The 15,244-nt window shown below is 40.9% G+C and overlaps 1 protein-coding gene across 1 annotated transcript in view; it reads right to left on the bottom strand.

Annotated features, from left to right (window-relative positions):
• ATP8A2 (ATPase phospholipid transporting 8A2) overlaps positions 1–15,244 on the bottom strand; it is a 604,495-nt gene that overhangs the window by 507,514 nt on the left and 81,737 nt on the right. Inside the window, exon 2 of the mRNA XM_035003669.1 lies at positions 14,115–14,259. Within this exon, the coding sequence (XP_034859560.1) occupies positions 14,115–14,259 (145 nt within the window). The remainder of the gene's footprint in view (positions 1–14,114; positions 14,260–15,244) is intronic.

The raw sequence follows: 15,244 nt of genomic DNA on the forward strand, positions 1-15,244 counted from the left end.
GAACAGGGACTAGCATAGCACCTTGACTGCTTGTGGACCAGTAACCTCCAATAATCTAGATGGGAGGGAAATGGGTGTGGAGGCCAGAGGTCATGGTTGAAGTGAAGAAGGCAGAGCCTGAAGCAGTGCCATAGAAACCACCTACTTGACAAACCAAATTCGGCTTAAAACCCCATGTCAATCCCCCCACGTTCCCTCCTCAGCCCTCTGGTTCTCCATCCTGGTCCCAGAATCTCCCACCTTTCCCAGGATCATCAGGGAAGGGTGTGGGCATGATAAAGTCAACCACACTGCAGAAGTGGGGAAGAAAAAAAATCATGTGAATTTCCTTTAAACCTTTAGATCTATTTTTTTAAATGGTGTTCACTGTGGTACACAATAAGCCAGGAGATAAATCAAACAAGAATTAAAGGATAGAAACTGACCACTTGATAGAGAACCAGAACACCCCATAGCGGAGGAGAATTGCAATCTCAGAGAGCAATAGGACTATTGCATGAGGTACCCAGGGTATCAGGCTCATAGAGACCAAAAGGAGAATGGTGGTTGCCAGGAGCCAGGGAAGTAGAGGAACGGGGACTTGTTTCATGGACATTAAGTCTCACTGTGGGAAGATGAAGTGGGTTCTGGAGATTGGTAACACAACAATGTGAGTGTATTTAACACTACTGAGCTCTACACTCAAAAATGGTTAAGATGGTAAATTTTATGTTATGGGTTATTCACCACCATGAAAAAAAGAGCAATAAGCCTATCTGACAGGTTACAGAAGATGGGATATACAATATCCATGGTGCATTAGATTCTAGACATTTTCACATTTATAACCTCACTTGGCTACATGACAAGCAGTCAAGGAAAGTATACTTTCCACCCGACAAGTGAGGAAACACAGGCTTGGGGAAATTATGGGTGAAAAGTCATTCAGCCAGTCACTGGTGGAGCCAAGACTTCTAGACCAATTTTCCTTTGCCCTTTTACATGACCTAATTACATTCCCTCTCTGGCAATTCAAAAACAAACAAACAAACAAACAAACAAAAACATAGTTTACACTGCTAGTTTTTCCATTACCGTTTTTCCAGTAAATACTTAATAATTTAAAATTATCCATGATAACCTCAGGCAAATACTAAAGTTAATCAGTTTGCTGCAAAAAGAGAATGTTTGTGTTTGTTCCTTAAATACACTCATCTTTCTCAATTTGCACATTATTTTTTAAACCCTCTGAATGCAGTTCAAAACCTGGTTGTTTTTAACTCAAGTGATATGTAACAAGTTTGGTGGGAGAGTTACTGCCAAACATATAATCTAAAATGCAAGCGAGAGTAACATCAAAATCCATAAAGCACCCAGCCAGGCACTGTTTAAAGTGCTTTATACATACTAACTCACTTAACTAATCTTCACAATAATCCTATGAAATATGCACTGTAGGATGGGGATAACCATAAAGGAGGACCACCTTCAATCAAAATCCCCTAGAGTGTTAGTTTCAAACAGAAATCAGCCTTGCCAAGACCAAATAAACCTAGATTTTTCTTACGCAATGTAAGGTTTAGAAAAAGTGAGCCATAGATTGGGGTCTCACCAACCAAGTAACCTTCATACACATGCAACAGGAAAGGAGAAGCTCGGCACAGCCTGTGGCATGCAAACATGACAAGAATGACAAATTGAGGACAAAAGTAAATTATCAGCATGGAGAGTATTTTGCGAGGATTCCACAAAAATGCACTGGATGGCTTTTAGGTACATAAACCTTGGCAAAAAGATTTTTAGACAATTCACTTTTTAGTCAGAGACTATCTTTAGTCTCACAAACAGAATAGAAGTTACTACATAGCTACAGCACTCCTACAGAACTCAACATCAGCTCTTCTCTTATAAACATTATTCCATGGATGTATGTGGACCCATCTGTATGCTGTTCTAGTTTTTTAAATACTCAATGTATTTTTCAGAAAATAAAGAGCATAAGAGCTTCTTTAAAAAGCCTAGATATTATTTTTTTAAAGATTTTATTTTTATGTAATCTCTACACCCAACACGGGGCTTGAACTTACAAACTGGAGATTAAGAGTCGCATGCTCTACTAACTGAGCCAGCCAGGTGCCCCAGTTATTATATTTTTTCTATTTGAAATATGATAATATCTCAAAATATCAAAATTCATGAGGTCCCTTAGTACAATAGTTCAAAAACCAATTTATCTTCAACTGCTACATGAGAAAACATTTGCGAAGAATGTTAAATCAATATTTTTCAACTATCTACATAAGTATTAGGATTTAAAATCAAAATCTGCTAAGTTTCTTATAAAGTAGTCTACTATTCTAAAATCCTTAAATATAATGGGTTGATTTCTATAAGACACTTTATTCTCGAGCAAATGCCAACACTGTATTAAAAACAGCTTATCTAATTAAGTGTATGACATATGATAAAGTATTTTTTGAAACATTGTGGTGTGCCCATGTGTCATCCAAAGAAAATACTAGCAAATGGACCACAAAACTAGAAATACATGGTCCCAAGATATTGGAAGAGAAACGCATGAAAATATTGTCGGTTGCTGACCGATCACCTCCACCTGTCTCAGCATCTTCTCAAAATTCATACGATACTAAAAACCTTATCTCTACAGATGAGTCTATGACTATTACACTAAACATTAAGGGAACTATTAAATGCATGACAGTTCATCAATACTAATTCAAATGTGATATCAGAATATTTTGTTATAGTGACTAAATCTATTTACGGCTGCTTATGGGCCAGTTGCTGCTTTTTCTATGTGGGAATCACAAGAAGTCTCAGTGTAAAGGAAGAACTTCCCCATCAAGTAAGCATGGCCTAGACTGGTTTACCAGGTGAATTAATGAGTTCCCAACATAGACACGTGTTCATGTGTAGGACAAATGAATTATAAGAAGTAAGAATTTCAGGGTATGCATATGTGTGAATACATTTACACAAAGTGGTGGAAGAAAACTGGTCAAGGCATCAGTAAGAATCTCCCATTAGGTTATTTTTTGCTTTGGAGCTCCACGACTTTATAATCTCTACAATGCTTGGCTTACAAATATGGCTAACCCACGCCAAGGCCTCCATGTAGAGAATACCGGTCGTATGGTACACACACACTCACTCCCTTCTGTATTTCTCTTGTAATGTCTAAGCTTATGTAGTGAACAAAACTTTATAAAAATACAAGTGGCCATGCAACCGACAACTGGTAACAGGCAAAACAGTAATACTGAGAGAAGTGAATGTTTCTGTCTGCCCTTGGCATAGTCATTATATGAAATAATTAAATTCACTGATACATCAACACTAGAATTAGATTAAGGAACTCTAATTTGTAAAAGTAACATTAAAAATTAATATGAGGCAGTTTTAACAAAGATGGAATACTAGAGAAGTAATTACGATACGACTCAGCAAATAACCTTACTGTCTCAAAATAAAGAGCTCTATTTTTAAACTGTCAGGGCTTTGGTAATACATTTCATATACTAGACAGTAATACTTTCAAGACCTCCACCCTCTCCTGGAATACAAACAAAGGAGTAATATTTTTGATTGGATAAGAATACTCCTTTATATAACTGAATCTACAATGAAGTATTCAAATTAAATACGATGCACAGTATTTCTTAGGGAGAAAAAAACAGTCCAAATGGCTGAAAAGCTGACCGTCCAGAACAAGAAAGGAAAGGAAGGAAGGGGGTAAGAAAGAGGGAGGGCGAGAAAGATACAGACTCAACATTCACAACTCGATAACATTCTAGTTCTCCATTTGGACCAAGGATAAGGTTTTCACCATTCTGTGGTCAAGAATCTTCACTGGTGTTTGGTTGCTGGGAGAGGTCTCAGTGAGTTTGGTGTGAACTTACACCTGACTGTTCTCCCCATACAGCCAAAAGCAGCTGCCCATTTCCTGATGTAACTGTGTGATATAGACACACACACTCGAACACGTCTCAGTTATGCTCTCAGTACAGCAAGCTTGCCTGTAGAAGTTGCAGACTAGAAAAAATATACAAAAGCCCCCAACACCCAAAATCTACTTTGTTATTCTTTAATCTGCATATTCATTCCTCGGGTACTCTCAGTCCCTTGCACAGGGTAGTACTCAAGGAACTTTCCTCCCCCTCCTCCCACCCCCAGTTATAGCATATCAACAAAATGTTCTAGCTCCCAAATAATTGGGTAGTGAGCAACATGAGTTGCATAAAATAACATTAGTGATTACTAGAACAGATTTTCAGCTACCCTTTGGACACAGTATAACTAATACCACACCTTGGGCTATATACATAATCTCATCAAATTCCTACCAGCCTATGAGGTACAGTACTATAGTGTCTTCTTACTGAGTCAAACATCTTGGAATCAAACATTATCTCAAGGTAGAAAAAGATCTGTCAGAAGCTGGGGGCGCCTGGGTGGCTCAGTTGGTTAAGCGACTGCCTTCAGCTCAGGTCATGATCCTGGAGTCCCGGGATCAAGTCCCACATCGGGCTCCCTGCTCAGCAGGGAGTCTGCTTCTCCCTCTGACCCTCCCCGCTCTCATGTGCTCTCTCTCTCATTCTCTCTCAAATAAATAAAATCTTTAAAAAAAAAAAAAGAAAAAGAAAAAGATCTGTCAGAAGCTGGGGTGACTCTGGTAGAGCTGGTGTTGCTCCCACCTTGCTGGAAGAGGGAGACAAAAAGCTCCACGCCTTCATGACTCAGCCAACAGAGGTCACCACATTATACACCTCTGATCCCCTAAGGTGGGGTAATACTGAGGTAAAGGAAAGTTTGTGCTATTTTGAGGTCAATGACCTTGTCCTAACTCACTGTTCAATAGAGCTAGAAAAAAATCCTCAGGAATATGAGAAACAGTGTCACCCCCTTCTCTGTCCCCATGTTTTCTATTCCTCCACCCACTCACGACTTCCCATCTAACCACCCCTAGTGACTTGTGCTTCTACAATGCTACAGCCCCCACAACTCACCTCGGACAATTACAATAACTAAACTCTGCTCTAAATAGCAGAGTGTGCTGGAAGGTTCTCAAACACAAATACTGTTACTTGCGCTTTACAAAGCTTCTCCCGGCTATAGTAGCCTAGCCATCTCACAGCATAGCTTCTCCAGTAACCTAGCTCCAGTAGCCTAGCTTCTCACAGCATACCATCCATCATCCCTGCTTGCTTCCACATCCTTGTTGGAAAGACATACACTAGGCTTTTCTACTCCTTTGCACCTTCACTTGTGCCATTCCCCATGCCAAGGATGCCCTCCCCCCATGAACCACATGAACCACACCTTGTCTTTCAGGCTGACCTCTAACTCCTCTTCCAACCCAGTTCACTGATCACCCACCTGCAAGCTTTCCCCCTTTCTGGCTGCCTCACCCTGCAGCGCAGCCAAGCACGACCCCCAATTCAGCAGTCTTGATAAAAGGGGACTGAAGTGCATTTCTAGTATATATCAAATCTAGTATATATATCTAGTATATATCAAATCTAGTATATATCTAGTATATATCAAATATATATCTAGTATATATATTAGAGACGGTGCTAAGTCTCATTGCTGTGATCAGTCTCAGTGCTGCTGAGGTCTAAAGTCAAAACTGGAATGGGTCAGACCAGATAGACGCTCTTCTTTGGAGAAAACCTAAAGCTGGTGGCTCCCAAGTAGAAGGTAGGAAGAGGCCATCAGCTTATATGTATATGCACCTCAAACAAGAGAGATTTAACAACCTTTATTGAATGGATTGGCACTGGTGCACCCACATGGTCCTACATAATACGGTTTGAGGGAAAGCTCCCTAAGGAGGAGAGAAGGAGTTGGGGGTGCAATGAACTAAACTGTGTCCCCTGAAAATTGATGTGGAAGCCCTGCCCCCCAGTATGGCACTTGGAGACGGGGTTTCTGTGAGGTTCTGAAGTGGAGATGAGGTCATGAGCATGGGGCCCCACAACGGGCTTCGTGCCCTTATCAGAAGGACACCAGAGAGCTAGGTCACTCACTTCTCCATGTGTGCACACAGCAAGGCAGTGGCTGTTGTAAGCGAGGGAGAGGGCATGCACCAGAGGCTGACCATGCTGTCACGAATGGTCCTGGGCTTCCAGCCTCTAGAACTACAGGAAAAATCGTGCCTATTATTGTCTAAGCCGCCTATGCTATGTATATTCGCGGTGGCCTGAGAGGACTAACGAGGGAAGGACAGCGGTACCCTCTCCCGTCTTCTGTTCGCTCGGGTTATTACTATATATTTCCATTTCTGTGTCCAGTTAGGTGCATTTATGGAGTAATTTAGCTCATTTCAGCTCAACTAACCCTCCCAAGAACAAGTGGCTTGAGAATCATGCAACGAAACCAACCACAGATTGAAAATAAGCAAATGACAAGCAAAAAAGCTGAACTGACTCTTCTTTTCCTAACAAAAGCTCTTCAAATCCATTTTACTAGATTAAACATTAGGATAATTTCATCAAATCAAATGAAGTCACCCAAAAGTATTCAAAACAATCAAAACTATTAACATGGGTTGACCTCCAATTGTTAACTGAGAACCTTGGTAAATACATGTTGAGTCTTGAGATAATAACTAATGATAGTAATATATATACAGTTACTTAATATACATATTAAAGTTTCATGGTAAAGTGTTTTACTAATGGGACATGCGATCAAAACAGTCTGGAGACCACGGACATAAATCTAGAACTTCTATGAGGGCACTAAGCCCACTCTCAAGTGGATGTCTTCTCTCAGACTGTCCTGAAACTGAAACCAGTCAACGCTCCTTCGGAGTGACAGTTTATGTATCAAATCCCAAAGATATATAGAATAATTCTCAGAATAACCAACAACATCCCAAATTCAACCCAAAATCCTTTTCTAACTGTATCTAATATAAAACAGTAAGAGTAGCTAAAAACCTATGATTCAAGTTTTGAAGAGCTGGCTTTAAGAGAAAAGGGTAGATCAGCATTTAAATGATCAAACCCAACCTCATGGATTTCAGGAAATTTCTTTGTAAAACATCCCTGCATGTCTGACCCCAACAACAGTCAGACCTCTCCCTTTGTTCTCTGTAGGCATTGTCCCTCTTGAAAGGGATGCTGATTAGCATTTCTGAGTAAGCTTTTGCCGTCTGCTGAGTGATTCAGCCATGAGTGGAATACACACTTAGATGCTACTTTCTAGAGAACTACACAAAATTTCACGTGACTAAACTCTGACCACAAAATTTTCTGCATTTACTTTGCTACCTACTTTTCAACTTCTGTACAAGTAGGTCAGATGTTATGCAGACTCTCAGTGAGGCAATGTTGCCTGACACCCAAGGAGTAAGTATTCTCCCATCTAATTAGCACAATAAACATGTCAAGAGATGGGTCCAGTCTCCTCTGACCATCATCCCTTCAAAACCACTCTGTCTCCAATAAAGGACCCAAACATTTCCCAAAGCACCAACACAAAGACAGGAGTGTACTAGACAGTTCCTATTCTCCCAGACACTTCTGGTTTTTCAAATATTTTGAGGTAAGTTTGTCCTTACAGAGGAGTTGCAAAAAATAGTACAAAGAGTTGCCATATGCCCTTCACCCAGTTTCCCCACGATGTTAATATGACCATAGCATAAGGATCAAAACTATTAACATTGGATGTCACCTACCTCAAAAAAATTACTAAAGCAAATATGAAAATAACACTGACACAATACTAATTCAGCTACATCATTTATTCAAAGTTCAGTTTTTCCACTAATGTACTTTTTCTGTTCCAAGATCTGATTCAGAACTCATACTACATTTAGTTGTCCTAGGTCCTTAGCTTCCTCTAATTCTGGTTCAATTTTAAGTTGTTTTTCACAAATCCTCATATTCAATTCTTTTTATCAGTAAGAAAGAGAAATGTCCCCAAGCTCACAGAAGACAGTAAGACTTAATAAAATTTGGGAGTAAGGGAGAAGGGAAATAAGTTACTAACTAAAACTCTCAAGCCAAATGCCTTTACCTATTTTCACCAATGAAAACGGCACAGATGTGTCTTTGATCGAATTCAAGATATGCTCCATATCCACCCATACAAGGGTCAACTTGATAAAGAAATTACCATGTGAGTCTGTTCTCCTAGATATTTGCTGTTTCCATAGAAACATCAAATACAAAACTGGCCCAAGGCGGACACGCATTTCTGTCTCTAAAAATACACTTCAGGAAAACTCATGCTTTCAATGGTTACCTGAAATACAGTGCTAAAGGTCCCTCAATTTGAATATTTTTATCTGCACCATGCCTCAAAAGCCTCACCCAAGGGTATAAACCTGATAATGTTCTAATTACAAAAATCTTCTATGGCATTAGTTGCCGCTGGTATGTACAAATTAAGGACTCCCAACATGTGTGACATCCATGTGCAGAAAATACAGAGCCTGGTTTGGAGATTAACCAAGTGTATCTACCTCTAAACTAAATTGTGAAGAAATGAATGAGTGAATGGTCACTAAGTGAGGCGATGAGATTAGCTTGACTAATCATTTCACTATGCATACACACATCAAGTCATGTTGTACATCTTCAATATATGCAAAAATATATAAATAGATCAATAAAAGCAGCATACACAGAACATCTTGAAGTGGTTTCGAGGTAGGTAACAGGAAAGCTTTCAACAGAAATTACTCTTTATTTTTTTTAAAGATTTTATTTATTTGAGAGAGAAATAGTAAAAGAGAGCACGAGAGCATGAGTGGGGGAGGGGTTGGAGAGGGAGAAGCAGGGGGCTCGATCCCAGGACCCTGAGATCATGACCTGAGCTGAAGGCAGATGCTTAACTGACTGAGCCACCCGGGCGCCCCAGAAATTACTCTTGATGAGGATTTTTATATATATTTACCTTTGCCAAACTTGACAGGAATAGCTGTCTCAGATACGTAAACTTTGGTTTTTCAAACAATCATCTTTACATGAATCAAAGGGAAGTTATGATTCTTACCAGGACCTTGGTATTGTTTCTGTTAAGTTTTAAGCAGCTTATGTGCTACGACCAGATGCTACCTAAATTCCTCAAGCTTTGGAAGAGAATCATGCATCCTTTCAGCACTCAGTAATATTAGATCTAGAACAATATGTGTCATCTATCACTGCTATTCATGCACAAACTGCATCTGAAGATTTTGTGCCCTTCATTCCTTAAGACAAACATGCGCCCTCAGACATTAGGATCCCGGCACAATACTGTAAAACTTCCATACTGTCAAACCTACCACCCAGTGCTCAATTCCTTTTTCTAGAAAGGCAAAATTCTATTTTAAACTTAGCTTAGCACAAACAATAATAAGCAATTTTCCTTTAAGACAAACCAAGAAGAAATGCATTAATTTGACAAAGCTCAAGTTATTGCTTTAATGAAGATTTTTGTTAGTTAGAACTCCCACCTGAAATGACTCATTCAAAACAGAGTATCTGTAAACATTCCCAACTTGCTCTGAAGACCTCATTTCAAACTGCCTCACAGCTTTGAAACTCACTATTCCAAATGGCATGCTGATAATCACATAAAGATTGCATACACCTGAGCTTGATTGAATCCATTTGCTCATTCCTTTGATCAGTAAATTTCAAGGTATTTTCTGGAAAAAAAATTTTAACTTTAAACATTTTTTTAAAAAATTAAAGATTTGGGGCACCTGGGTGGCTCAGTCATTAAGCGTCTGCCTTGGGCTCAGGTCAAGATCCCAGGTCCTGGGATCAAGCCCCGCATCAGGCTCCCTGCTCGGTGAGAAGCCTGCTTCTCCCTCTGCCTCTGCCCCTGCTTGTGTTCCCTCTCTCGCTGTGTCTCTCTGTCAAATAAATAAATAAAATCTTTAAAAAAAAAATTAAGGATTCACCACCAGGTTGCTCTAAATAGCAAGCTTTCCATAAGCATTTAATATTTAAGTTAAGACACTGAAGAGGAAATGATATCATTCATATGAAATGTCCGGAACAGGGAAATCTACAGAGATAGAAAGGAAATGAGTGGTTGCTCAGGGCTGGAGGAAGAGGTAGGAAGAGGGCAGCTAAAGGGTATGGGATTTCTTCTGGAAGTAATGAGAATGTTCTAAAATTGACGTGGTGATGGCTGTACAACTCTGAATATACTAAAAAACATTAAATTGTGTACTTCAGATAGACAAATTAGATGGTATATAAAGTATATCTCAATAAAGCTATTAAAAATATTTAAGAGGAGATTGTACACCAGAAAAAAGATCCCCACCAGTTAGGTGGACATATACACAATACTACATATGTATGTATGTACATTACAATATCCCATTAATTACTTCTCATTTCTAGAGAGTGAAGAAGAGGGTGACTGTCTTCATAATTAAGGCCCTAGAAAAATCAGCGCTTAGGAGAAAAAGACCATGTCTTATTTCTTCATGATTACAATAATCCAAATTCACTGGCTTCAATAATGTTCTAAAATTGACTTACACCTACCACAGCTTCAAATCAATCACTGGTGTTATTTTCAGTGTTGAGAACAAGAACAAGGTTTAGAGAGACATCTACTGACATGGGGCAGACCCTCCCAGAATTTCAAGAAATTGCTTGGGATTTGGAGTTACCATGTCGGGCATTCCCCTAAGGGTGCCAAGGCCATAGTCAACTCCAGCAGTGACCTTACTCGTACTCAGCAGGCCCAGCCTCTTTATTGGATACATTAGTTGAAATATTAACCCTAGACTTTCAATGCCTGTCCTGAATTGTACCATTCAACCCCTCACCAACCTTCCACACTACCTGACAACCATGTCCCTCCTTGGCAAACTTTGATCCCTTTTCTGAAGTCAAAATGCCAGGTACCCACAAAGACAGTCACAGTGTAACTACCATGATCTGAGGCTCCAAGCCAGAGGGGGCCTGGAGTAGGGAAGGCCAGTGAGAACACCAGCCTCCTGAGGTGTATAAGCAGCCACAAAATCAGTACCCTTGACTCCTGGGTCTGTCCCACCTGGTCTCTTCTTTTCAAAAACTGATTTAGAAGCAAACAATCTGGGATAAATACTCCATAACCCTGCCTCCAAAAACAAAACAAAGCAAAAATTAACCCTTTCTCAAGAAAAATTAAGAAAAAAATAATTTATCAACTCCATCAAGTCCCTTTTATGAAAATATTCCTTTGAATAGTTTTATCAACTTTTAGCAAATTGTTATGGCCAAGAAAAAAAGTTTTATTAAAAGAATATTTTTATAAGACTTGAGCAATATTAAAGTATGAAAATACGTGGCTCAACATTTTGTAAAATCCTTAAGCTTTAATGCCAAGAAGTTTTATAATCAGTTCCTTAATGAACAAGAATTCACATTACCACTAGTAATTCCCCTAAATATAGGGTAGAGGTGAACAAATACTCAAAAGCCATTTTATAAAATAGCAAGGTCACATTTTAATTTCTTCGACCCTATTCAGTGTATTCTGAAACTTATATTCACAGGATAAGCCATGAACTCAGAAATTGTATGAATTTTAATATTTAATATATTTCAACTAATGCAATTATATTCTTATACAAGACTTTAAATAGAATATTTGGTATCTATCTACTTTATTCCTAGCCAACCTCGCTGTATATTTCCATACTTATTCTTCCCCTGACTCCAGAAAAGTACAAGTGAAACCATACAACAGGTAGCCACTTGAAAAATCAGATAATAAAATCAGCCTCAAAATTCAGCTTTGCATCTTGATTGCAGAACGAATAGTGAAGCCACATTAACAAGGCTATTAAACATCTTCACCTTCCATATAATAGAAAATTTAAACAAAACAAAGACCCTTATTTTCCCAACTTTAAGCATGCGTAAATGGATGCCGAAGTCAAAGAAATTAAGAGGAATTAAGCAAAAATACTACTCAAAAACATCCTAAGATTTAAAAAGAAAATTCTTCAATTTTAGATCCTTATATTGTGTATGTGTGTGTATTAGCCTAACACATTTACTATCTAAAGTATGTAGTATAGTGAAATATATAGTATAGTACTATATATATGAATTTCTTGAACCCCAAAATCAAGCAAAGAAGAGACAGGATATAATCTTTTTTTAAAGTAACCTTTCCATCTTTTTAAAAGCAACTGAATAGAAACACATATAAGGTATGAAGAAATGGAACTGTATCAGCAATAAAGGATTCCAAATGGTTTTAAGTATATTCACAGAGTTGTGCAATCACCACCTCAGAATGAAACCCCACGTACATTAGCAGTCACTCCCATTTCTCAACCTCTTCCCGCTTCCCTAGCCCTAGAAGTCACTAATCTATGTCTCAATGGATTTGCCTCTTCTAGACATTTCCTGTAAGTGGAATAAGGCCTTCTGTGTCTGACTTCTTTCATTTAGCATAATGTTTAAGTCTCACCCCATTGTAGCATGTATCTATATTTTGTTCCTTTTTATGGCCAGTGGTATTCCACCATTATGGATAAACCATATTTTATTTATTCATTCACCAGTTGATAGACATTTGAGTTGTTCCACTTTGGGGCTATTGTGAATAATGCTGCTCTGATCATTTGTGTACATGTGTTTATGTGCACATAGGTTTTCTTTGATCTTGGGTGGATACACCTAGGAGGACTGGTGGGTCCCATGGTAATTTTACATTTAACCTTTTGAGGAACTGCCAAATTGTGTTCCAAAGCAGCTGCACCATTATTCATTCCCATCATCAGTGTATGGAGGGCTCCAATTTTTCCACATCCTCGCCAAGACCCAATGCCTGTTATCTTTTTGATTAGAGCCATGTGAGTGTGTGAAGTAATAACTCATTGTAGCTGATGCTCTGTATTTTAAACCAAGACCACTCATTCTTAAATGGGACCTCAACTACTCTTCTAGGCTACACTTTTAGGTGAAGAATATGCCCCAATGGTCATTCTTAAAACCCAAAATAAAGCCAGGATAATCTAAGACTCCCTTAATAAGTGAAGGTATCACCTCCATATAAAATGCACCATTATTCTACCACAAACTCTATCAAGCTATAATCATGCTCAACAGCCAAACCTTTTTCAAAAGATGTCAGGCTAAGCAGCCTATGTAAGCGCTAATGCTGTAATGGAATAATTAAACATGCAACGAAGTTTTAACCAGAGCTTTACAGAAACACTGGATTGGAATTCAAGCTTGTCAATAATCTATGTGTAACCTGATCATTTAACTTGTCTACACCTGAGCATGAGTTCCGAGACACTCACAGAACATCCTCTGAAGTCACTCACATAAAGTTGTCTGAGGCTGAAAGTTTAATGAAATTTTAAAAAGTACTAACACCCATGCTTAAAGATCTAGCTTTGCACAGTGGAAAGAATTTGAGCTACAGTAGTCAGAGAAGGTGGGTGCTATTGCAGCTCGGTCGATTAGTAGCTGTATCACCACAGGTACATTATTTAACATCTTTCTATCTCAGTTTCCTGATCTGAAGGTAATGCCTTCAAGAGGTTACAAGGATTCCTTGACCTAGTACAGCTAAAGCATCTGTCGGTAGCCAGCAAAAAAGTAGACACTTAAATGTTAGCGGAAAGATGGATGAAAGCTAACTCTGGGCAAAGTTTCCCAGCAAATAAAGACCTCATAACCAATGTTGGGGACCACTTAGGGCCGAATGCGAGTCCTTGTGACCTGTGGGATTCCTTTATAAAAAGCACTTCCCCACATTATGGTCTGCAAATTGATAAAGAGAGCTATCATATGGCTTAAAACAGGACCAGGAGGAATTCTTGGAAGGGAGCCCAGGGATGAAAAGATAAGAGACCTCATTTTTGTCAGGGACAAAAGAATAAAAACTTCCTCACAGAGAGCCTGAGCACAGAACAGATCCCACGGAGAGAAACGTAAAGGCTGTATTCACATGACTCCATTGGAAGCTCAGGTAGAGACTGCCAGGCTCTAGGGGGACGGGGGGTGGGGGGGGGAGGGGGGGGACGGGGGCTGGCGGAGGAGAGAGGGGTGGGGGCTGGCTAGGTGTGTGGAAAAGCTGCCAAGAGGAAGACGAACCCCATCCCAGCTGTGAATTAACTGTCCTTGCGTCTCTCAGCCGCCTTCCCCTACCTGATCTGGTTGTCACGGAATTTGTTGAGATGCGGTTGGTTGAGGTAAATGGTGCGGGCTGGTGCCTCCAGCTGGTCTCCAACAGACGTGGCCCGGGACATCTCATCCTCTGCCTTCTTGTAGCCCGAAGAAGGACGAACAGGTCCTGCAGAGACGGGGCGCGGGCAGAAAACAAAACACAAAGAAGTCACGCCAGGCTAGAGGCAGCGAACACGGGCTGCGGGCTAGCGGGCGGGGACCAGCTGGGAAGGATGCTCTGGGCGCTGCTGGGCCCGCCTATGTACCTTGGCTCCCCCTGGAGACCTGCCGCCGCAGCTGCTCACGGCTCCGCCCCGCCCCCTCCCCCGCCCCACCCCCGCCCTGGTCCCCCGGGCGCTGAGGAGGGAGCCTGTGCCGCCGCCGACTCCGCCCCGCCCCCTCCCGCGGCCGCTGCAGCGTGAGGCCCGGCTGCCAGCGGCACCGCTGCCGGCTGCAGGGGCGGGGAGGGGCCGCGGGAACAGTGGGGCCGGAGCCTCCCCCCACCTTCCCGCGGTCAGCTCCCCCTGCGGGCCCACGGACTGCGCTCCGGATCTCGGTTTTCTGGGTTGCTTTGATTGTGCTTAGGACAAAGATACCAGCAAAGGGGATGTGCCCTGCGTTCAGTCACCGCATAAAAGGATGGTGAAAGCACATCTCCATGCCCTACAAACGAAATTCCCAACCCTCCGGGTGATGGGCTTGGCTACACCGTGAGCCTGAATGCACCAGCTGCCTTTCTCCCCAGAAGTGCCCGGCAACCTGAGTGTGGTAGCTTTACCAATCCCAGCTCGCGGAGGGATGCATGATTTTTCATTTCATAGCTCCAGTTAGGTTTCTGTGGTTAAGACACAAGCAAGCCTGTCGCTTTAAGAGTTGATTTCAGTCCTATAGTCAAGCCTCTCTGTGAGCTCAACCTCCCCATAACCTTCCCGTAGGGAGGTGTCAGCATGGAGAATAATGATATGCCCACTAGTCACAGTGCTACACCTGAGCACACGCACAGCCAGTCAACCCCATCTCCAACTCATCACAAGGGGCAACCCACCTCAAGAAGGGACCTTCAGGAAGGGGTGCCTGAAGCAAAGGATCACAGAAAAATAAATGCCCTACAA

This window comes from Mirounga leonina, unplaced genomic scaffold (assembly GCF_011800145.1).
Source record: "Mirounga leonina isolate KUSES-001 unplaced genomic scaffold, KU_Mleo_1.0 Mir_127, whole genome shotgun sequence".
Taxonomy (NCBI): Eukaryota; Metazoa; Chordata; class Mammalia; order Carnivora; family Phocidae; genus Mirounga; species Mirounga leonina.